General features: G+C 37.1%; 2 protein-coding genes and 1 long non-coding RNA gene across 3 annotated transcripts; 1 reads left to right on the forward strand and 2 right to left on the reverse strand.

The window, feature by feature from the left end:
- Nucleotides 1-561: 561 nt before the first annotated feature.
- LOC140984170 (2-succinylbenzoate--CoA ligase, chloroplastic/peroxisomal-like) lies at nt 562-3,522 on the forward strand. The gene is made up of 10 exons (XM_073451410.1): nt 562-810; nt 1,095-1,167; nt 1,317-1,482; nt 1,574-1,672; nt 1,813-1,910; nt 1,997-2,190; nt 2,311-2,438; nt 2,534-2,910; nt 2,999-3,204; nt 3,295-3,522. Exons 1-10 carry the CDS (start codon nt 611-613, stop codon nt 3,422-3,424), a joined length of 1,671 nt encoding a protein of 556 aa, XP_073307511.1. The 5' UTR covers nt 562-610; the 3' UTR covers nt 3,425-3,522.
- Nucleotides 3,523-9,578: 6,056 nt separating this feature from the next.
- On the reverse strand, nt 9,579-10,109 carry LOC140983833 (uncharacterized). The gene is made up of 2 exons (XM_073450990.1): nt 9,765-10,109; nt 9,579-9,662 (listed from the first exon to the last, which is right to left on the reverse strand). The coding sequence occupies exons 1-2, from the start codon at nt 10,107-10,109 to the stop codon at nt 9,579-9,581; spliced, it is 429 nt and encodes a 142-aa protein (XP_073307091.1).
- Nucleotides 10,110-14,246: 4,137 nt separating this feature from the next.
- Nucleotides 14,247-15,782, reverse strand: LOC140984289 (uncharacterized). Its single transcript, XR_012176593.1, has 3 exons — nt 15,528-15,782; nt 15,405-15,428; nt 14,247-14,506 (listed from the first exon to the last, which is right to left on the reverse strand). It is a non-coding gene; the product is annotated as an uncharacterized lncRNA (long non-coding RNA).
- Between the last annotated feature and the right edge of the window lie 6,920 nt (nt 15,783-22,702).

The raw sequence follows: 22,702 nt of genomic DNA on the forward strand, positions 1-22,702 counted from the left end.
TCATATTTAATTTAATGTTAGATGTTAAAAAAAAATTATATTATCATAAATTCACTATCACACATAATTATATCAATTTTATACAAGTTCAAATGTCTAATTTGATGGAGTATGTGAGTGATTTATCAATGTGCATTAGTTTGATGTCTCTATCAACATTTTCTGGACGATCCTGTCGTACAAGATTTATATTTTATCTGGTTAACGTAGTTCGCATGCTACTATGTAATCTCAGAGATTTACCCAATGAACTCAACGATTATAGGTTACATCGCGTCGTTAAAAAAAATATATTACAAGACACCAATTTTTTTTTTTACATTTAAAAAAAAATTAAAATGACACCCTTGTTTCGAAGTATTGGATCCATTGAATTGATAATGTGGAATTGTGAGGCACATGCCGTGAATCATCCAATGGACAATTAATAAAATAAACAACTAAAATTTTTTCAAATTCACGGTCAAAGAAAGAAAATACACATGAAATAGCATTCATCAAGAGATGTACAAATTTGAAAATTTGCACTAAGATACACCTCAACAGGATTGTTCACTCCCCCTTCCTATAAATAGCGCATAAAGACCAACTCCCTTCCTATCATTCCACCATGGCTAACTACTCCGAAGCTCACATCTGCCAGTGCTTGAGCCGCCTGGCCACCGCCCGCCGAGAATCTGTCGTAACGATCGATGGGGACCGGCGGAAAACAGGAATACAGTTCGTGGAGGGAGTTGTTGGGTTGGCCAATGGGCTTCTACAACTCGGGGTCGTACCGGGCGATGTGGTAGCCATTTCTGCTCTTAACAGGTTAATAGATATACCTTTTAACTCGTGGAGACGAATTGGACATCGGCATGGTTTATGTTATCATGCATGTTTGCGAAGTATTGCATTGCATAGAGAGTTTCATTGTTTTATGTGTAACATGAAGCATGCTTAGATGTGCAGGATCAATCGGTTTTACGATTATCTCCGGTGATTTAGTCGATTTATGATACGCGATGAATCAAGATTTGAGGATATATGTATATAGGACTGTATGGACCTGGAATTGTGAAAGTTAACTAAATATACTATGTTTGATATTTCAGTGATTTGTATCTGGAATGGATCCTTGCTATCACTTACATTGGAGGAATTGTTGCTCCACTCAATTACAGATGGGTTAGTAACGAATCAATATCCGATTTCATATTTCCGAGTGTAATCAAACGATATTCGAAGTTTTCTTATGGAACTGAGACAAATAAAGAATTAAACTGCAGTAATTATATATATATGTATATATATTGCTAACCTCCAAGAATCTGCAGGGGTTGGAGGAAGCGAAATCAGCAATGGACGTGGCGAAACCGGTGTTACTGGTGACGGATTCGAGCCGTGGTTTCTGGCATTCCAAGTTCAGCATAGATAGCGTGCCATCTTTGAGATTGCATGTGTTGATGGGCATGGATGTTAAGCCCATTAACACTGAAACCAGTAGGATCATATTTATATCGAAATTTAGATTAATCTTTTGGAAGCATATATCTCTGTACATGTGTTCACATGCCTTCCCGAAAACTTGCAGTTTTTGCAACTGAATTGATGAAAGAGCCTATTGGAAAATCTGTTAATCTAGACTATGTTTGGGCACCTGAAAGAGCTGCAGTGATTTGTTTCACCTCAGGTATAAGTTGTCTCCCTTTTCTTCATCTTCAAGTGTTGATTTTAGGCTCGAAGCTGAAATATGCGAACAAGTTTCGAGCATTTGGTAAATCGACGACTTCTTAACTCATATCATCGTTTTGTTTTTCTTGTTTCCCATAGGTACCACGGGACGGCCAAAAGGAGCTACCTTAACTCATTCAGCTTTAGTTGTGCAATCCCTTGCAAAAATAGCGATAGTTCGCTACGACGATAATGATGTACGGTTTTTCTTCACCGAATCTATGTGGGAAAGTGGTGATTTTGACAACACTGACCATCTGATTTCAAAATGAAACTCTTGCAGATTTATTTGCACACCGGTCCGTTATGCCACATAGGAGGAATATCGTCGGCCATGGCAGTGCTAATGGCCGGAGGTTGCCATGTTATGATGCCGAAATTCGAAGCTCGCTTAGCATGTGAAGCCATCAGGGAACACAGCGTGACTTCTTTGATCACCGTGCCGACGATGATGGCTGATTTAATCACTATTAATAGGTAAAACAATGATATATTTGTTATGGCGCGCCCACACACACACACAAATATATATATATTCTGTCTGCCTTCATGTTTCTGCTTAAACTCTGTTATCTCATTAGACCGTAACTCTTTCAGGGCACAGCAACCCTCTGGAAGTTTTGAATCCGTGACGAAGATCTTGAATGGTGGCGGTGGTTTGTCTCCTCTGCTTTTCCAAGATGCTACCAAAATTTTCCCAAGAGCCACGATTCTCTCAGCTTACGGTATGTTCTTCACGCCCCACTACGTTTCATCGACGTGATTTATACATTCTCAATATGTTCGTTCTCAGTTTCTTTGTTTTGAATTTTCTTTGTAGGAATGACTGAGGCATGTTCCTCACTAACTTTCATGACTCTTAAAGATCCAACACAAGATCGGAGCCATACCCAGAAGCAAAATGATGTAACAAACTCCAACTTAAGTGCTCAAGGAGGTGTCTGTGTAGGCAAGCCCGCACCACATATCGAGCTAAAAGTACACGCGGAGGAGCCTTCGAGTCCGGGGAGAATATTCATGAGGGGTCCTCACGCAATGCTCCGTTACTGGGGTCAATCCATGCATTCGAATCCTTTCAACCAAGGTTGGATCGATACAGGAGATATAGGGCAGTTGGATGATCGTGGTAATCTTTGGCTGTTCGGTCGCGAAAAGGATAAGATCAAGACCGGAGGGGAGAACATTTATCCCGAAGAGGTCACAACTCGAGCCTTTCTTAAATATAAGTTCTCGAGCTCGTTCCAAACAAATTCGAATCCTGATAAAATTTGTTTGCATAAAATAGGTTGAATCTGTCATATCCCTTCATCCAGGAGTCTCCAAGATCGTCGTTGTGGGCGTCCCGGATGCCAGATTAACCGAGATGGTAATAGGCTGTGTTCAATTGAAACAAGGCTGGAGATGGTCTGATGGTAACTCGGCGGAAGCCGGAGCCCAAGTTTTGTCAGGCGAGAGCCTCAGGCAATATTGTAAAGACAAGAATTTGACAGGGTATAATTTCTTCTATCCATGTGCTCTTGATTATTACATCACATATGTAAATATCCAAATTTATGTCGGAGTCGTATAAATTTCGTGCAGATTTAAAATTCCAAAAAGATTTGTTTTATGGAGGACTGAGTTCCCATTAACGACAACTGGGAAATTGAGGAGAGACCAAGTCAGAGCACAACTCATATCTCAAACACAGTTTTTGTCCAGCAAACTCTGATTGTTCGTGGCCTTGCAATTGGAAAATTCACGATTTGAATTCGCATACTCGATGTTCTTTGGCTTCATAAAGAAGATAATAATGATATTTAAGTTTTATTTATTGTTAGTATATAGATGAATGTATTTGATTTTTTGAAAAAGAAAAATGTATTATCCTATTAATATACATTAATTGGTGGGTTTCAATAAACCCTATACTTAAAATTTAGTCATAACCTTTTTGTTATATAATATAAAATAACTAAACTATTCCTAAATATGAGGGGTATAAAAAATTTTGGTTAAATTTTTTATTCAAAATTATTATTAATTACGGGTTGGTAAAACTTTTAATTTAACGAGTTGAGGATAAAATGTGAAGCTCTTACACTTCAAACTTTATTTTGTTGATGACAAAACTCTGTGTGTATTTTTGTCGTAAAAATCCGCGTGTCTTTACTTTTGTCATACTCCGCGTGTGCTTCTGTAATAAAAATCTCGTGTCTTTACTTTCCGCAACCTCTTACACTTCAAACTTTATCTTGTTGATTAGACTGTCAACCGGATAAAAATATCATTAGAAATATTGAACCGTTTTCCGCACTTTTCAAGTGGTTCATATTTCTAATCAATTGAGAGAAAAATTTTCAACTGCCCAAAAACGATTGAAAACAAATTTTGAAAGCAAATATTTTCAAAGAGTTTATTCACTCCCCCTCTAAACTCTTTCCCGATCTTGTTAAGAAATTATTGTTACCCAAGAGTTTTGGTAATCGACACAATCAAAACAGCACTTAGCTGATTCAAGAAACAACTGCAATCTTTTGTGTATAACAGGTACCGGTTCAACCGTCTAAGGCTTCAACCGCCTAATATTCAACCGCTTGAATTTCAGTCCGCCCATCTTTCAACCGTTTGTAGCAGATGAAGTTCAATCTTCTCAACCGGCTGTTCGAAGACTTTATGTCAAAGTCATTAAAGAGCTATTTATTGCTCACTTAATGAAAGACATTCTCTGACCAGTTCAGAACATTCAAATGATTTTGCACCGCTACAAGTCAACCATGTTCTGCACGAGTCCCAATATTGATATGTGATCATTTTGCCCCCAAAAACCCAAATTGACCATTTTACCCCCGGACTTCAAAACTTCGACCCGAAGCCAACCAAACTTATTAAAACACCTCAAAACATATTTATAACCCTTTTCTAGACGTAAACTCGAGCCCATGCAAGAAGTTTTATAATTCGTTTTAAAACTTGGACCGGGGTCCCGGTTTTAACCCGAATTACTCCGTAACCCAACCAAACTTTCCCCCACTCAAATCATGGCGTAACCACACTCAACCAGACCCTAAAAGACATGCTCCTAGCCATTTAGAACCCCCAAAAACTTGGCTGAAACTTATTGTACTTATCGGTTCTTATAGAGGTTGAAACCCTAGCCTCACCATCCCCCATAAACTCGAACCTAGCCCAAGCTAGACCGAACAAGACTCAAACAAGACCACTCTAGGACGTGACTGGACCCTCCCAGATGGATTCAACCTCAGCCTAAGGTCCCATGCATGTGGCCGTGCATGAAACTCCCGGAACACGACAAAGCGCGACCCTTCTACCACCTAGGACTCACGATCTGGTCTTGGGCTGCGACCAGCTGCACTTGGGCCACCCTAGATCATGACTCAGACCCCTCCCCCAGTGTCTACACCATGGTACTGTTTGGCCCTTACACGGCCTTGTCTCCTTACCTCTCCCAATCAGTAACTTTAACCACCAAGTACCCGAGAATTGGGTCGACCCCTAAGCCGGACGCTCCATACCTAATCTTACCACCTAAACCTTCAATGAACATGCTTTATATCGTCCCTTACATGACCAAGCCCTAGCAACTCCTTCCCCCACACCAAAACGTGAGTTCCATGACAAAAAAGCAACATGTTTATAAAAATACATAAAGAATCAATGCATAACAATGAATCTATGACATAACACATGAATGAAATCAATATACATACTAGGGTGTGAAAGATGAGAAAGAACGAGCTATAGGGTGTGCCTTTGCGATTAAACGCTCGAAACCTTTGCGTAAAACGTGCACGGAGAGATGGGGGAAGAATCCTTTGAAAAAAAAAACTCAAGAGAAACCACAGGAATGACTGCTGAAAAATCGAGAGGCTGCTGCTGAAGGTTGGGGAGGGTCGGCCGAAATGTAATATTTGGTTTAGGGTTGCTAATGAGGTGTTTAAGTCATAATATAAGGTGCTAATGGGCCCTTAATTAAAAATAAGGGGATTAAAAGGGTTTTGGGCCCAATAAGCAATAAAATAATCCCATTAAGCCAAAAAACATTCTCGAAAAATATTTCATTTAGGTACGTTTTTTAAAATATTTCTCGAACCCTCAAAAAGTCCCCCGACTCGCTAAATTTTGGGTACCGGTTAAAAATATGTCCCGACGAGTAAAAATACTCCACCAAGGTCCATTTTCGAAAATCTCACTTATTTACACAATATATTAAATAATTAAAAATAATCATTTAATAAAAATATTCTTCTTTAATTATCATCGGTCTCCGTTCCTCGTTCGAGTGCAAAAACTTACTGAAAGCCCTTATGCATTAAACTTTAATAAACCATGAAATAAAACACATGTTCATGCAATAACCATGCAATAAAATAATTAAACCATATTTTGTAAAACCTTAGATTGCATACAGTCAGGTTACGTAGCTCGAATTTCCTAGACCTTACATTATACGTATTCATTTCCTTAATTGAATTAAGGTCATTTAGTTGCGACTTTCGTATCAACTCTAGGTCGGTGGATCCATCTACATGTAAATGTGGTACCCGGGGACGGGGACATCAGCGACAATTTCATTCGTCAACTGAGCCTTGGCCTTACATGCTCGTGTTCGTGTTCATATTTGTCACAACTAACTCATCTCCTTCTAAAACATGTTATCGTATTCATCATTTGAAAAATTCATGCATATACATACATTTCTTTAAAACCAAGCATGCAACGTTTTTTCCAGCATTATCATAAAAATCCATATTCATAATCAAAATATACATTTTAAATATGCATTTTCAGTTGTCAGGGCACTGCCAAGATTGCTAACCTAATTTGGGTGCAAAATGACCATTTTGCCTATGAAACCCTAATTTGACCATTTTCCATCCAAACTTATCAAACGCCGTAAAAACATATTTTTAATCATTTCTTAGACGTAAACTCGAGCTCATGCATTAACTTTTATGATTCGTTTTAAAACTTAGACCGGAGTCTCGATTTTTAACCCGAATCAACCCGAAACTTAACAATAGTTCGGAGACTCCTAACCAAACCCCGTATGACCCAATTTAAACCATCAATAATCTCGGACACATCGACATATCAACACCTAAAACAAGACATGTTCACTAAAATCATTAACCCCCATGTCTGGACTAGCGCCTTGGCACTGGCTATTTAGCACTGCGGGCACCAATGCTGCGGCGCTAAATGGGTAGTGCCACGCGAACAAAACCCAAATTAAAACCTCTAAGCAAACTCCACCCTACGCCCACTCGGCCCTGACCAGGCTCAAACCAACCTCTCATAGACCACAATTGACTCTCCCTGAACTGTCCTGGCTGTGGCCCTCAGCCCCATGCACTCGAATGCATGTGAACCACCCGAACGCCCCATAACCGAGAAACAAACAAGAAATTCGATCTGCCTCATACCAAACCATTCTTGATCTGAACCTAGTTCTTAACACCATCAACCAGACGTGATTTGAGTCCTCTAACCTCGATCCTCGCAGCCCTTTGCAAGACATGTCAAAAACGTAATATACCATGCAAAGAAAATCGATATACCAAACGGAAAATGTGAAAAGCTGATTCAAATAATTAGATCTATCATTCATCATGCAAAATAGACTCAAATACATAATATGGCGTGAAAGATGAGAAAACAAAGGCATAGGACGTGCCTTTGCGTAGATACGCTCGAAAAACAACTTAACGGCGTGACGGACGAACACCGGTGGGACGGGAAAGATCTTGGTTGCGTTTTACCTTGCAAAACCGATCGAAAAATCTGCTGCTGGAAGGGGAGGGTTGGGCGGCCGAGTGAATGGGGTGAGGGTGTGAGGGCCCATTATCCTAATAACGATTTATTAACAGTGAAAAAGTGAGTTAAAAATTTGAGTTTGGGCCTATAAAAATTTCGGCATGACCTTTGCATAAATAGGACATATCAGAAAATCAAATACTCAAAATACACAACATATGCCATCAATAAACACAACATCATAAACATGTGCCAGCCAGACACAATCATGACATATACAAACCCAAAATATCATAGAGCCGACAAGGCTCGATCATACCATAATACAATCATCCAAATATATACATATAGTATCTGGGAGACAACAACACCATGCAGTACCTAAATACAACTGAGCCCACTCTCAAGGAGCTCTGGTACTTCCTGAGGCTTCTACTCGAGCGCCTGATGTCAAACCACCTGTACCACCTGTCATGTCCACACACAAAAGACACGACAGCCCCCTCTCGGGGGTCAGAAATCCCAGTACGAGACATCAAGAAACCACGATATATGACATAGAAATGCAATGATACCATGCATGAATGCAATTCATGTATAGGTGCAAGATATCAGGATATCAGGAGTCAACCGATCGATATCAACAATCATACATATATGCTCGAGCTGGTCCACAACTCAGCGGACCGTGCCTGGGATATGGCCCAGCCTCGAAGCCAGCAACTACCTAAGCCGGACCGAATCAAGGTAGCCAAACATCTCCAGAACACCATTTCATATCATATATATAACGGATCTCAACTGAAATATAACTTGATCTCAATAATAGATAGGCTCAATATGAGATGTTCAGTGGTATTGATGTGTCTAACTAAAATAAAATGTGTGTGAACAAAAGAAATATGTTATTTTATTTTGCACATCAATTACCAACTGATAATATGCGAGTCAGCATATAATATCACATAATTCAACAAATAGCAAATAAATCATACACAGGATCATCATATGTCTCTGTCAGACATCGTGAAAAATAATTGATCTCTACGTACCTCAACTAATGGACCAGTAACTTAAATCCTCAAGAAAGTCTTGGAAACGCCAACTCAGATGATTCACCTAAATATTAATTTAAATGGTCTTATTATCATATAAAATTTCCACAACCATTTAAATTCAACTAAAATTCTAAATTTTAACTATTTAGGCATTTTAAATTCTTAAAATTCCAATATTCGACGAAAATATCTAAAATCAATCATTTCTATTTTAATTCTTCGCAAAGCATCGAACTAGCTGATACTCGATTTATTCATCTCACTAATTCAAAAATCTCTTGTTAAATATTCTGAAATTTGTTCAATACCTCGAATTAACTCAAAGTTTGTACCTACATCCAAAATATAACCAATGTCAATATTGATATCAAATTTAACCAAAAATGGAGCAACCCTTAAACAATTTCTGGAATCATAATTTATACCTCAATATATATATCAAAACGAAGCCTATGACCCAAAGAACAAAAGCCCTCATTCAATTTCTGAACTCCGGCGACGTACAACGACGATTCAACGAAGAAACGGGCGACTAGTTTCCAACGAGTTTTCGAAAAGTGTCGAGAAACACTTCAAGATGGGTACCAAAACGTAGCTCTCGTCAAGAGCTTCCCAACCATATATTTACTTGAATTTTTCAGCGACCGGTGACGGAGATACGATCGATCAAAGGTGGCAAAATGGGTTGAAGCTTTTTGGACAAAAGTTACAGTTTCTGGAGANATATGCATTTTAATATCGTCTATAAACCGATATTTTCTAATACATATTTCAACACAAGATTTAATTATTTGACTTAATTGTTTTAAATTCCTCAATTTAAAATAATTAGTCTTAATTATCGCCAAATAACATATAATTAAATCGGGTCATCACATTTCTCCCCCTCTAACAAAAGATTCCGTCCCACACAACACATCTTATATACAACCTAGTCACACATCTACCACTGATAGTACATAGGAAAGTCAGGTACATGGAATAATTTGTGACAATTTCAAACAAGTGAGGCCATTCTTGTCTCATTTTAGCCTCCAGTTCCCATGTAGCCTATTCAGTCCCATGTCTACTCCATTGTACCATAACCAGCGGAATAGTCTTATTTCGAAGTTGCTTATCCTTTCGATTAAGAATCTGTATAGGATATTCAACATAGCTAAGAGAACTATCCAACTCGACGTCCTCGGGTCTCAGAACATGAGATGGATCTGGCTCATACTTCCGCAGCATAGATACATGAAACACATCATGTATAGCAGACAAACTCTGTGGCAAGTCCAATCTATAAGCCAATAAACCGATCCTCTCAACAATTGTATACGGTCCAATATAACGTGGAGCTAACTTCCTTTTTCGCCCAAATCTCATCGTGCCACGGAACGGTGACACTTTCAAGAAAACTTGATCGCCAACCTGAAATTCTATAGGCCTGCGTCTTTTATTCGCGTAGCTAGCTTGACGATCCCGATATGCTTTCATCCTTTTTCTAATCAAATTTATCTTTTCATTCATCTCTTCAACAAACTCAGGTTGTACCAATGGTTTTTCTCCAACCTCATTCCAACATTCAGGCGATACCATACAACGCTTCAAATGGTGCCATCCCAATAGTTGTTTGAAAACTATTATTATATGAGAATTCAACCAATTGTAAAGATTCTTGCTAGTTTCCACAAAAATCCATGACCGCTGATCGTAACATATCCTCCAAAGTTTGTATAATCCTATCTGTCTGACCATCTGTTTGTGGATGATAAGTTGTACTCATTGCCAACTTAGTACCCAAAGCATTCTGAAGACTACTCCAAAACTTGGAAGCAAATCTAGGATCTCGGTCAGATATAATAGATACTGGAACTCCATGCAATCAAATAACATTATCCGCATATAATCGTGCCATTTTATTATAAGCATAAGTACGTGTGCTGATTTGGACAATCTATCGACTATCACCCAGAAAGCATCACAACCTCTGTTCGATCTGGGCAAGTGGTACCACTAACATGTTATTCATTCGTAAACAACCATCTGATGAGATATTGTATTTATCTGGGTTAACAGACAAAACCAAGTCTTTCGGTTTCTGAACCTGTGGATCATTCTTTTGAGCTTTCTTGATCTTTGAAATAATTTTCGGCTCAAATTGCAAAGCAGAAACAATAAAATGATTGTCTTTCGGCTGAAAAGTCAAACCAGAAGTATATAAATCATCATAATTCTTCCAGACATGGATAGATGCTATCATAACATCCTGATACTTCCGGCTTAATGCATCTGCAACCTGATTCATTTTTCCTGGCCGATACTGTATTTCACAGTCAAAATCCTTCAGTAAATCTAACAATCGTCTCTGCCTCATATTCAGTTCTGATTGAGTAAACAGATATTTCAAACTCTTATGATCTGAGTAGATAATAAACTGCTCACCATATCAATAATGTCGCCAAACTTTAAAAGCAAAAACAATGGCTGCTAGTTCAAGATCATGAACAGGATATCGGGATTCATGTGTTTTCAATTGCCTTGAGGCATAGACAATAACTTTTTCATTTTGCATTAAAACACATCCCAAACCACTTGATGATGCATCAGTACAAACCACAAATCCACCTGACCCAGATGGCAATGCCAACACTGGTGTTGTTGTCAGCTTCTCTTTCAATGTAAGAAAACTCTTTTCACATTCATCTGACCAAATAAATCTTGGCATCTTTCTTGGTCAGTTGGGTAATAGGTCGAGCACTCTGAGAAAATCCTTCAATGAATCGTCTGTAATAGCCGGCCAATCCCCTAAAACTTCGAATCTCTGGTATATTGGTTGGTCTAGCCCAATTCAAGACTACTTCAACTTTACTTGGATCTACAGATATTCCTTGGGCTGATATCACGTGACCCAAAAATATCACGCTATCCATCGAAAATTCACACTTTGACAACTTAGCATACAACTGAGAATTTCGAAGTGTTTGAAGAACCAATCGTAAATGCTTCTTATGTTCCCGTTTTGATCTTGAATACACCAGTATATCATCAATAAAGACAATAACAAACTTATCCAGAAAATTTCTGAATACTATATTCATCAGATCCATAAACACTGCTGGTGCATTTGTTAAACCAAACGGCATTACTAGAAATTCATAATGCCCATATCTAGTTCTAAAAGCTGTTTTCGGAACATCTTCTTCTCTAACCCGAAGTTGATGGTATCCTGATCGAAGATCAATCTTCGAATAAACAGAATTTCCTTGAAGCTGATCAAACAAGTCATCAATTCTAGGTAGATGGTATTTATTTTTAACAGTGACTCGATTGAGCTGCCTATAATCAATGCACATTCTCATGGAACCATCTTTCTTCTTTACAAATAGTACCGGTGCTCCCCAGGGTGACATACTAGGGCGTATATAACCTTTTTCGAGTAAATCCTGTAACTGCTCTTTCAATTCTTTCCGTTCTGCAGGAGCCATTCTGTACGGCGCTCTAGAGATCGGCGCAGTACCCGGCATCAAGTCAATGCTAAAATCAATTTCTCTCTGCGGTGGAAAGCCTGGTATTTCTTCAGGAAAGACATCGGGGAATTCTTTCGCTACTGGGATATCAGATTATTTCGGTTCTTTCTTTGTAGCATCCACATCATAAATCATATATCCCTCATTTCCTAAAGATAATAATCTGAACATTTCCATCGCTGAGACTAACGGTATCTTAGCCTGTGATCCTCGACCATAAAAATTCCATTTGCTACCGTAGTATGGCTTAAATCGTACTATACCATGAAAACAATCTACAGTGGCTCGATAACTAGACAGTGTGTCCATACCAATGATACAATCAAAATCATGCATCGGTAATACAATCAAGTTTGTGATCATAATGATATCATCGAAATGCAACACACAGTCTAATACAATTTGCCCAGATGGAATAAATCGACCAACTGGCGTAGACACAGATACAGTTTCATGAAATAGTGTAGTCCAAAGATCATATTCATCAACATAATCAGATGCAGTGAATGAATGAGATGCCCCAGTATCAAATAAAACTCGTGCAATATGATCGTAAATAAGGCAAGTACATGCGATCACCCCGCCTGGAGCCTCTCTAGCCTGATCCTCGGTCAAAGCATATACTCGGGCTTGTTGGGGACCCGGAAAAGATTGAGGCACATTACCCCTGACATGTGGGTAACTAGACTGCTGATAGGACGGTGCAGGAGCAAATGGTCGCTGAGATGAGCCACCTGGAAAACTACCTCTAGCAAAAAACAACTGTTGTGGCTGCATCTGTCCCTGTGCACGGCTCAGACAAACTCTGGCATAATGCCCTGGCTGCCCACAATTATGACATGATCCCTGTACTCCGTTACACTGCGCAGTAGGTTGTCTACCCCCACATCGATCACAGAAAATCATGGGGTACTGTCCACTTGTCGCACTTTGTGAACTACTCAAACTAGAGGAACTGGACTGATATTTCTTTTTAAATTGTTTTCCTTTTGGTCTGAATTGTTTTTGTTTTTGTTTTTGGTATGACTGTTGAGATGGAAAAGATGGTGTACCTGCTGAAAAATATGAACCACCACTAGGCATTGGTGGAGCCTGTGGTTGTTTTCCTCGTCTCAACCCCGCCTCAATTCCAATCTCTTTGTCTACAGCTTCTGCATAGGTTGTAGGCGACCCAGCCATAACCATAGCATATATTTGAAAGTCCAGTCCTTCCAAAAATTTAGAAAATTTTCCTTTTTCACTGACAGCTACATGTGGTACATAAGTGAGAAGAGCAGAAAGTTGTCGAGCATATTCTTCAACAGACATATTGCCTTGCACTAGTCGATGAAATTCTGATTCTCTGGCTAAGTAGTAGGATGGTGGAGCATATTCTTGGAGAAATTTAGCACGAAACACCTCCCAAGTGATCTGACTACCTGTTTGTTGCAGTACATTGGTAGTAGCCTCCCACCAACGCTGTGCACGATCCCATAGTTGGAGAACTGCCATAGTTAACCTTCTATCAGACTCATAATGTACGGTGTTGAACAGAAATTCCATGTGTTTCAACCATCCTTCTGCTCGCTCACTTCCTTAATTCCCAAAGAATTTCGCAGGATGCATGTTCTGAAATCGAGCTACAGCCAATTCTATTTCATCAACTCTGTGTACAAACTGTTCTACCTCTGCATCAGCTTTATTGGCTACCTCTGTAGCAGGACGACCACGCCTACCTCGCGGAACTCTGTCATTTCCTCCGATATTCTGTGCCCCAGACTCCTGAGCCACTTCTTTTCCTTTCCCTTTATTTCTTCTAGTTGCCATTCTAAAGAATTTAAAGTTAAATTCCCAAAATATTCAATAACCTCAATATAATCCAAAGCACCGAAATAAAACTCCAATGTACAGTCTACATGTCATATCCCTAAGATACTAACATGTAATTCACTCCAGACAAGAGCAAGTAATTTCAAATAATCAAACACATGCGCACAAATTTCTTGTGCATAAACTCGAGTGTACTAACTCTAGTACGAGCGTATCCCAGTCTACGCTCTGATAACAACTGTGAGGGCCCGTTATCCTAATAACGATTTATTAACATGCAATCATGATTAATCAATAAACAGCGGAAAAGTGATTTAAAAATTTGCGTTGGGGCATATAAAAATTTCGGCATGACCTTCGCATAAATAGGACATACCAGAAAATCAAATCCTCAAAATACACAACATATGCCCTCAATAAACACAACATCATAAACATGTGCCAGCCAGACACAATCATGGCATATACAAACCCAAAATATCATAGAGCCGACTAGGCTCGATAATACCATAATACAATCTTCCAAATATATACATATAGTATATGGGAGACAGCAACACCACGCAATACCTAAATACAACTGAGCCCACTCTCAAGGAGCTCTGGTACTTCCTGAGGCTTCCTCTCGAGCGCCTGAGGTCAAACCACCTGTACCACCTGTCATGTCCACACACAAAAGACACGACAGCCCCCTCTCGGGAGTCAAAAATCCCAGTACGAGACATAAAGAAACCACGATACCAGACATAGAAATGCAATGATGCCATGCATGAATGCAATTCATGTATAGGTGCAAGATATCAGGATATCAGGAGTCAACCGATCGATATCAACAATCATACATATATGCTCGAGCTGGTCCACAACTCAGCGGACCGTGCCTGGGATATGGCCCAGCCTCGAAGCCAGCAACTACCTAAGCCGGACCGAATCAAGGTAGCCAAACATATCCAGAAAACCATATCATATCATATATATAACGGATCTCAACTGAAATATAACTGGATCTCAATAACAGATAGGCTCAATATGAGATGTTCAGTGGTATTGATGTGTCTAACTAAAATAAAATGTGTATGAACAAAAGAAATATGTTATTTTATTTTGCACATCAATTACCAACTGATAATATGCGAGTCAGCATATAATATCACATAATTCAACAAATAGAAAATAAATCATACACAGGATCATCAGATGTCTCTGTCAGACATCGTGAAAAATAACTGATCTCTACGTGCCTCAACTAATGGACCAGTAACTTAAATCCTCAAGAAAGTCTTGGAAACGTCAACTCAGACAATTCACCTAAATATTAATTTAAATGGTCCTATTATCATATAAAATTTCCACAACCATTTAAATTCAACTAAAATTCCAAATTTTAACTATTTAGGCATTTTAAATTCCTAAAATTCCAATATTCGACGAAAATGTGTAAAATCAATCATTTCTATTTTAATTCGTCGCAAAGCATCGAACTAGCTGATACTCGATTTATTCATCTCACTAATTCAAAAATCTCTTGTTAAATATTCTGAAATTTGTTCAACACCTCGAATTAACTCAAAGTTTGTACCTACATCCAAAATATAATCAATGTCAATATTGATATCAAATTTAAATTTAACCAAAAATGGAGCCACCCTTAAACAATTTCTGGAATCATAATTTATACCTCAATATATATATCAAAACGAAGCCTATGACCCAAAGTACAAAAGCCCTCAATCAATTTCTGAACTCCGGCGACGTACGACGACGATTCAACGAAGAAACGGACGACTAGTTTCCGACGGGTTTTCGAAAAGTGTCGAGAAACACTTCAAGATGGGTACCAAAACGTAGCTCTCGTCAAAAGCTTCCCAACCATATATTTACTTGAATTTTTCGGCGACCGGTGACGGAGATACAATCGATCAAAGGTGGCGAAATGGGTTGAAACTTTTTGGACAAAAGTTACGGTTTCTGGAGAGAGAGATGGAACATTTCGGATGATGGTGATATGTATTTTATATAATATATATTATAATATATATATTTATATATTATATATTAATATTATATGTGTGTGTTTATCTTTTAACATTTCGGGGTTCGAAATTTGACCCGATCTATTTATTTCAACTCTCGTATGCTATAAAATTTAAATATGCATTTTAATATCTTCTATAAACCGATATTTTCTAATACATATTTCAACACACGATTTAATTATTTGACTTAATTATTTTAAATTCCTCAATTTAAAATAATTAGTCTTAATTATCGCCAAATAACATATAATTAAATCGGGTCATCACAGAGGGTGTGGGTTTGAGTGTTTTTTAAAAAAATAATAGGAGTGCATATTTTGGCCTAGGTTTATAAAATAGTGAAGTGTAGTGGGCTTGGCCCGAAAATCTACTAACACAAGCCCATTAGGCCCAATAACATGCACATAAAATATTTCGTTTTGGTACGTTTTCAAAATATTACTCGAACCCTAAAAAAATCCTCCATTTTGCTAAAAATCGCCTATCGGTTTAAAATACGTTTCAACGTATAAAAATATCTTAAAAGTGCCCATTTTTTAAAATTCATAATAAATACATCATCTATTAAATAATTAAAAATAATTATTTAATAAAACATTTTTCTCAACTGTCCCCGGTCTTCGTTGCTCGTTCGAGCATTGAACGCTGCTAAAAGCTCTATTTTATACAGTCAAGTAAACCATACCATTTAATCATAAAAATCATGTTTTGATCATGTACTTAATTTATATTAGTCACAACCAACTCATCTCCTATATAAAACCCTAGATTTGCATGCAGTCAGGTTACGTCGTTTGAATTTCTAGACGTTACACCAAGCTTGAGAAATGGTGGGACCATGATATTCAAGCCAAGAGTTATTTGTTGACTTCAATGTCAAATGAGTTTCAGAGGTGGTTCAAAGAAGCAATGAATGATGTTGTCTGTTGACATTCACCTACACATGAAATAGCTTTGTCATAGCCAAACTCGTTCAGTGAGACATATCACTGTCAAAGAGCTTATGACTACATGTATTCGAGATGGGGCCTCGGTCCATGAACATGGTGCAAAGATGATTGGGCTCAATGAAAAGTTGGTAGTCCTGGACTTGGTGATCTCGAGCGAGCTCTCGACTAATATCCTATTGTTATCGCTTCCTTCCTCGTTTGATTATTTTGTGGTGAAATTCAATGCGAACAAGCTGTAGACCAACCTTTAAGATTTGATCAACATTGTGACTAGTTATGAAGCCACAATCAAGAAAAAAATTCATGTTTTCTTATTGGGCTCCTCGTCTGAAATCAAGAAAGGGCAAAAGAACATGGGCAAGAAGCGTCATGCCCCTATAACTAAAAACAAGCTTGACAAGAAGCCATATGTCAAACCCGTAAAACTCGAAAAGAAAGATCAAGTTTGTTTGCACTACAATGAGCCTGGACATTGAATGCATAATTGCAAGGAGTAGTTGGCCCAGAAACGTTCTGGTAATGGTATGTTCTATATAGAAGTTAATGTATTTATTAATTCTTCTTCTTGGGTATTGGATACTTGCTGTGGTTATAATCTGATATCAATTAAAGGACCGAGCGCTTGCCGCTTTACCAAAGTCTAATAGTACAACTCAAATCTTTTAAATCATACAGCAGCTCAAGCACCACGTTTCAATTGCTCTAATCAACACTGACAATTATTGCACCCAACATTACCCAATATATATGATGATATCAATTCATTGGGTTTACAATTTTGTTTCGGTTGGTGGCCTTACGGTCTCACTGCCGCACATTTATAATTCTTAATCAATTGCATAGCCTATGCAATTCATCATTGAACATCACATCACTATTCATCAGAAATAGTGACAAATAATAAATCATGCTTCATTCAACCAAAAAGACATTAAATTAATATTACTCAAGAATAATGTCAAATCTTGAATCTTATCTTAATATCTTCATGAATATTAACAAATCTTTGCTCTTTGATTAATATTTCTTTCTAAATATTGATACACTTTGACATAGATCTATATCTTTCAATATATTTATAGATTTTGGATCTCTTATCATATTTCAATCACGAATATCATCAGTTTCTCTATATAATATATCATATCTTTGTCATGAGATTCTTTATATTATCAATATATTATATCATAATAATTTATTTTTTTATATTCTCAACATATTTAATCTTATATCAGATTTTAATAATGAATATCTCAACATAAAAACATATTGTGCTACTTTATAGCATCAACTTCATGATACTTCACGAGCACCAATGTATCAATAATTGTCATTGTGCTATTTCCAGAGCACCTAAGAATATATCATAAAATTGAGTATTGATAATATATTGTACTATTCCAATAACTTCGATAGAATGATAATTATTTTCATTCTCAGTTGCTTATAACATCGTTCTGATAACTTGCTATAAATAATAAGAGAATCATATAAGAATATAGGGATGAGTATAGGGAATTCATAGAAGAGAGAGAATTGGTATGAGTCAATACTCATATGTAAATTTTCATTGAACTTAATCAAAGAAAAATAGGAGAATATAAATCTTTAACTATATTATCTTATCATACTTAAATTGATCACAAATTTATAATCAACTGTAACAAAAAATTATATTATAGCATATTAATATTTTTTGGAATATAAATAAATGTATAATTTTGATTTGGTTATCACTATTGTGAGCATTTTATCTATACTAATATGTAAATGTTGAGACTCTTAGTGGACTGATTTTATGACACTAATTAGTTTTTACAAAAATATTATGTTCATTTAGATGATTAATTTTTTTCATAAAAATTACTTACATTTTTAACATCTAAACCATTTTAAAATTCACATATTGAAACGACCCTCTACTTTTTAACTTTGAAATTCTACTAAAATTTTTTTTTATAAACATTATTTCAAAAATTTACCCTTTAACCATAAATTATCATTTCCATAATACCAAATAATTTAACATATAAAATCTCAAGTACATAAAAATCCCTAAATCGTCAATTAACAAAATTCAACACCAACATTTAACATGATCATACTAACTTTAAAATAAAGCATAAAATCTCTAATAAAATCTTTAACAAAATCTTTTAGAACTTTGACTATCAAGCTAATGCGGATAAAAGGATAGTCACTTTCAAGCTAATGTGGATAAAAGGATAGTCTCTAATAAAATCGATTTCCAGCCTTCGATTCCACTCTTAATGAATCTTTTCCTATCCTTAAAATACCTCCTATTGGCAGCGTACTCGTTGGAAATCATAACACGTTCATATATACGTAAAAGCATTCAAAACTTTAAAAATAATCGTCAAAACGTTACGCAATTTAAACTCCAATATTTTTCATGCAAAATAAACAAAACATGCATATTATGGATTGAATGATGAGTCAAGGGAGTTTAGAAACGTTCCTTTGCGTTTTGGAATGATCGAATATGAGATCGTTGGCGTGGGGTGCGAAGAAGAACGAACGGACGACGAAGACTCCTTGTTTTCTTCCCTCAAAGTTTCGAAAATATGTGTGTGTGGTGTGTGAAGTGTTTTCGGCTGCAAGGGGGCTAGAAGACCTAGCCTTTTATTTTTATAGATTTTAATTTGCATGATAATGGGTTTGGGTCTTGGGCTTTCAAATTTAGGAGAAATTGGGCCTACTCATCTTAGGTAAATTAAGCCTAATAACACCTATTTAATTGAAAAATAAAATTTTATAAAAATTAATTTTCAAAAATAATGTATTTGATATTTTTAAAGTTCCTCGTTTGCCCAAAACCGGCATTCTAGATAAAATCGAGCTCGTCTCGTACAATAATTTGAACTATAACATTTTTTGGGAAAATTTAATCGTCTTTAATCATATTAATAAGCCTCGAAAATATTTATAGAAAAATATTTATTTTGTCTTGGTCATCTCCGGTCTCTTTTTCCCAGTCTATTATCGAATATTCGGGTAAAATCTTTCAATTTCATGAAATCATGCCGGCATTTAAAATCAATCAACTAAAACAATTATGTAATTTAATTTATTTGCATGCATGTGGTTTACGTAGTTTGGTTTTTTGGAAGTTACAAATCCTCCCCCCTTAAATAAAATTTCGTCCTCTAAATTAAGACGTACCGAATAATTGGGAAAGCGACTCCTCATCTCTGACCCCATCTCCCAAGTGGCTTCTTCCTCCGAGTGATTTAGCCATTTTACTTTGACCATCTTTATCACCTTGTTTCGCAACCTTCTTTCTTGTCTAGCCAATATTTGGGTAGGCTTTTCCTCATATGAAAAGTTTGGTGTAAGTTGTAGTGGTTCAAAGTTCGGTACATGTGAAAGGTTTGACATGTACTTGTGGAGTATTGATATGTGGAAGACATTGTGAACTCCTACGAGATTAGGTGGCAACGCCACTCGTTATGCTAATGCTATCACTCTTTCGAGTATCTCAAATGGCCCAATGAATCTTGGACTAAGCTTTCCTTTCTTGCCAAATCTCATAACACCCTTCATGGGTTCTATTTTAACGAATACATGATCACCGACTGCAAACTCGAGATCTCGTCTTCTTTGGTCTGCGTAGCTCTTTTGTCGGCTCTGAGCAGTTCTTATTCTTCCTCGGATTTTGGCTACCATTTCTGCGGTGTGCTGAACTATCTCGGGTCCTAATGTAGCTCTTTCTCCTACCTCGTTCCAATGGATGGGTGATCTACACTTCTTTCCGTAGAGTGCCTCATATGGAGCCATTCCTATAGATGACTGATAATTGTTATTGTAAGTGAACTCCACTAGAGGTAGTTTCGATTCCCAACTCCCTTGGAAATCAATCACGCATGCTCGGAGTAGATCCTCTAATATCTGTATGACTCTCAAAGACTGACCGTCGATCTGAGGATGAAATGAGTTACTAAATAGTAGTTTATGTAGAACCCGTAAATTAGACTACGTATAAGCCATGCATAATTTCTAGTATTTAAATTAAAATGATTTTTATCGCATGAGTATTAAATTCTTTTCTTTAAATTTATTTATTTTATGCAGTAGTTTAATTATTAGTTTTTCAGTTAAATAAGTGAGGCCTGACCGGAGTTGGTGTAAAGAGATAAAATTTAATATTAAGAAAACATTCCAAAAATTTATTTAAGATAAATAATAAGTTAAATTAATGTGAAAGAAGGTTTAAAGAATTATTTAAGTAAATTAAACATTTAGCCATGCATGCAAGATAAGGTTATATCATAATCAATTTACTAATTCATTAAAATATTTAAGGGGTAGATAAAACTCTAGAGATTTAAAATACAACATTTAGGAATATTTCCCCTCCATTTTGATGCAATTTTCGGCCCCCTCTTTTTTTTTAAGAATAGTTGTCAATCCAATTATTTAATATCTTTCCTTATCCATTTTGTTGGGAGATAATTCCATCACACTAAATCATCAATAATTAATAATTAAGAAATATTTTTACCTCTTTTAATCGTCAAATTTCGGCCCCTTCATTTAGAAGATTTGGATTATTTCGACAAATCATTTCCTTATTTCTTTCCTTAACCTTTTTCTTGGAGATAATCCTTCACCATTTTAAATCCTCATTAATTATTAAATAATCAATTTCCCTACCCTACTTTATTTATAAAAATCGGCCCCTCCTTTATATTTTAAAAGATTTTATTAGTTGAACAATCATTTCCTTATTATCTTTCCATAATCTTGTTCTAGGTAGATATCCTCCCCACTTTTAAATCTCTACCAAATAAATAATTAAGCAATTCTTCCCTTGTACCTAGACCCTAAAGTCGAACATGTGCACTCTTGATCATCCTTCAAAAATCTTTTGATAACAATCACCCCCTTTATCTTTCAACTCTAGGATTGAAAAGATTTTATCTTACCCTTCTAATCTCCCATCTATTAGTAAAATTTCAATTCATTCCCTAACCATTTTTCCCCTCCATATTCTTGAAAATCCAGTCCCCTTTAATAGAGAAAAATCGAGTTCTAGCTAGAGGAAAGTAGAGAGAAAAATCGAGTAGAAACAAGGAAGCGAAGAACACTCCGCCTCCTCCGCACCGCGTCGTCGTTTTCTTTGTTTTCTTCAAAACAAAATATCCAGGCATGCATATACCATCCCTTGCTCTTCAATCAAGTTGTATGTATATTTTTATTAACCATTATGTGAGCATGAATCATGAAAACCGAAATTTGACAGAAATATTAAAACAAATTCTGCACAGATTTTTCGTTCACTTCCCTTGCTACTTCACGGTTTGGCTTGTGTTGCTTGTTTCAGGTGTTGGCTAGTGTCCAGGCTCCAAAGGCTGCTTATGGTCATGTCCTAGGGTGTGTTAGGATCAAGTTTGATCAAGGGTTTAAGCCCCAAAACCGTGAGTTAAAGGCTTCAATCCGCAAGCATAAACAAGTGCCACTTTTTGAAACTCTTTTGCTGTCAATGGTTTGTTCGGGGTAGAGTTCGAGCCATGGCTGGCCAAGGGCCGGTAGCCACGGCTGGGACCCTTCCCTAGCAAGCCTAGTACATGGTCAAGTTGACCTTAAATGGCTTGAGCCACGTCCCAAGATGTTTGGACAGCAACAACACAAATCCCCTTCGGTTCTGTTTGTTTTCTGATTTCGGGTGTGTGAGTTTGGGTTCGGTTTGGTGGTGTGGAGTGGATCTTGGTTGGCCTCTGGCCCTTAGCCACTGTTCATACCATACCACTTGATGTCTAAATCGTGCCATGGTCAATCAAATGGCCAATGGGACGACCCATGACAGCAAACAAACGCAAGGACCCACACGTGCAGCTTGTTGCTCT

The sequence above is a fragment of the Primulina huaijiensis genome, chromosome 9 (assembly GCF_012295235.1).
Source record: "Primulina huaijiensis isolate GDHJ02 chromosome 9, ASM1229523v2, whole genome shotgun sequence".
Lineage (NCBI taxonomy): Eukaryota > Viridiplantae > Streptophyta > Magnoliopsida > Lamiales > Gesneriaceae > Primulina > Primulina huaijiensis.

Bases quoted from the DNA above. Each gene is read 5' to 3' on its own strand.
- LOC140984170 (XM_073451410.1), top strand. From the start codon at position 611: ATGGCTAACTACTCCGAAGCTCACATCTGCCAGTGCTTGAGCCGCCTG. The intron at 1,673-1,812 runs GTATAAGTTGTC...TGTTTCCCATAG, and splicing joins AGTGATTTGTTTCACCTCAG to GTACCACGGGACGGCCAAAA. The intron at 3,205-3,294 runs GTATAATTTCTT...AATTTCGTGCAG, and splicing joins AAAGACAAGAATTTGACAGG to ATTTAAAATTCCAAAAAGAT.
- LOC140983833 (XM_073450990.1), bottom strand. From the start codon at position 10,109: ATGGTATCGCCTGAATGTTGGAATGAGGTTGGAGAAAAACCATTGGTA. The intron at 9,663-9,764 runs GTATCTATGCTG...TATCCTATACAG, and splicing joins CTATACATGATGTGTTTCAT to ATTCTTAATCGAAAGGATAA.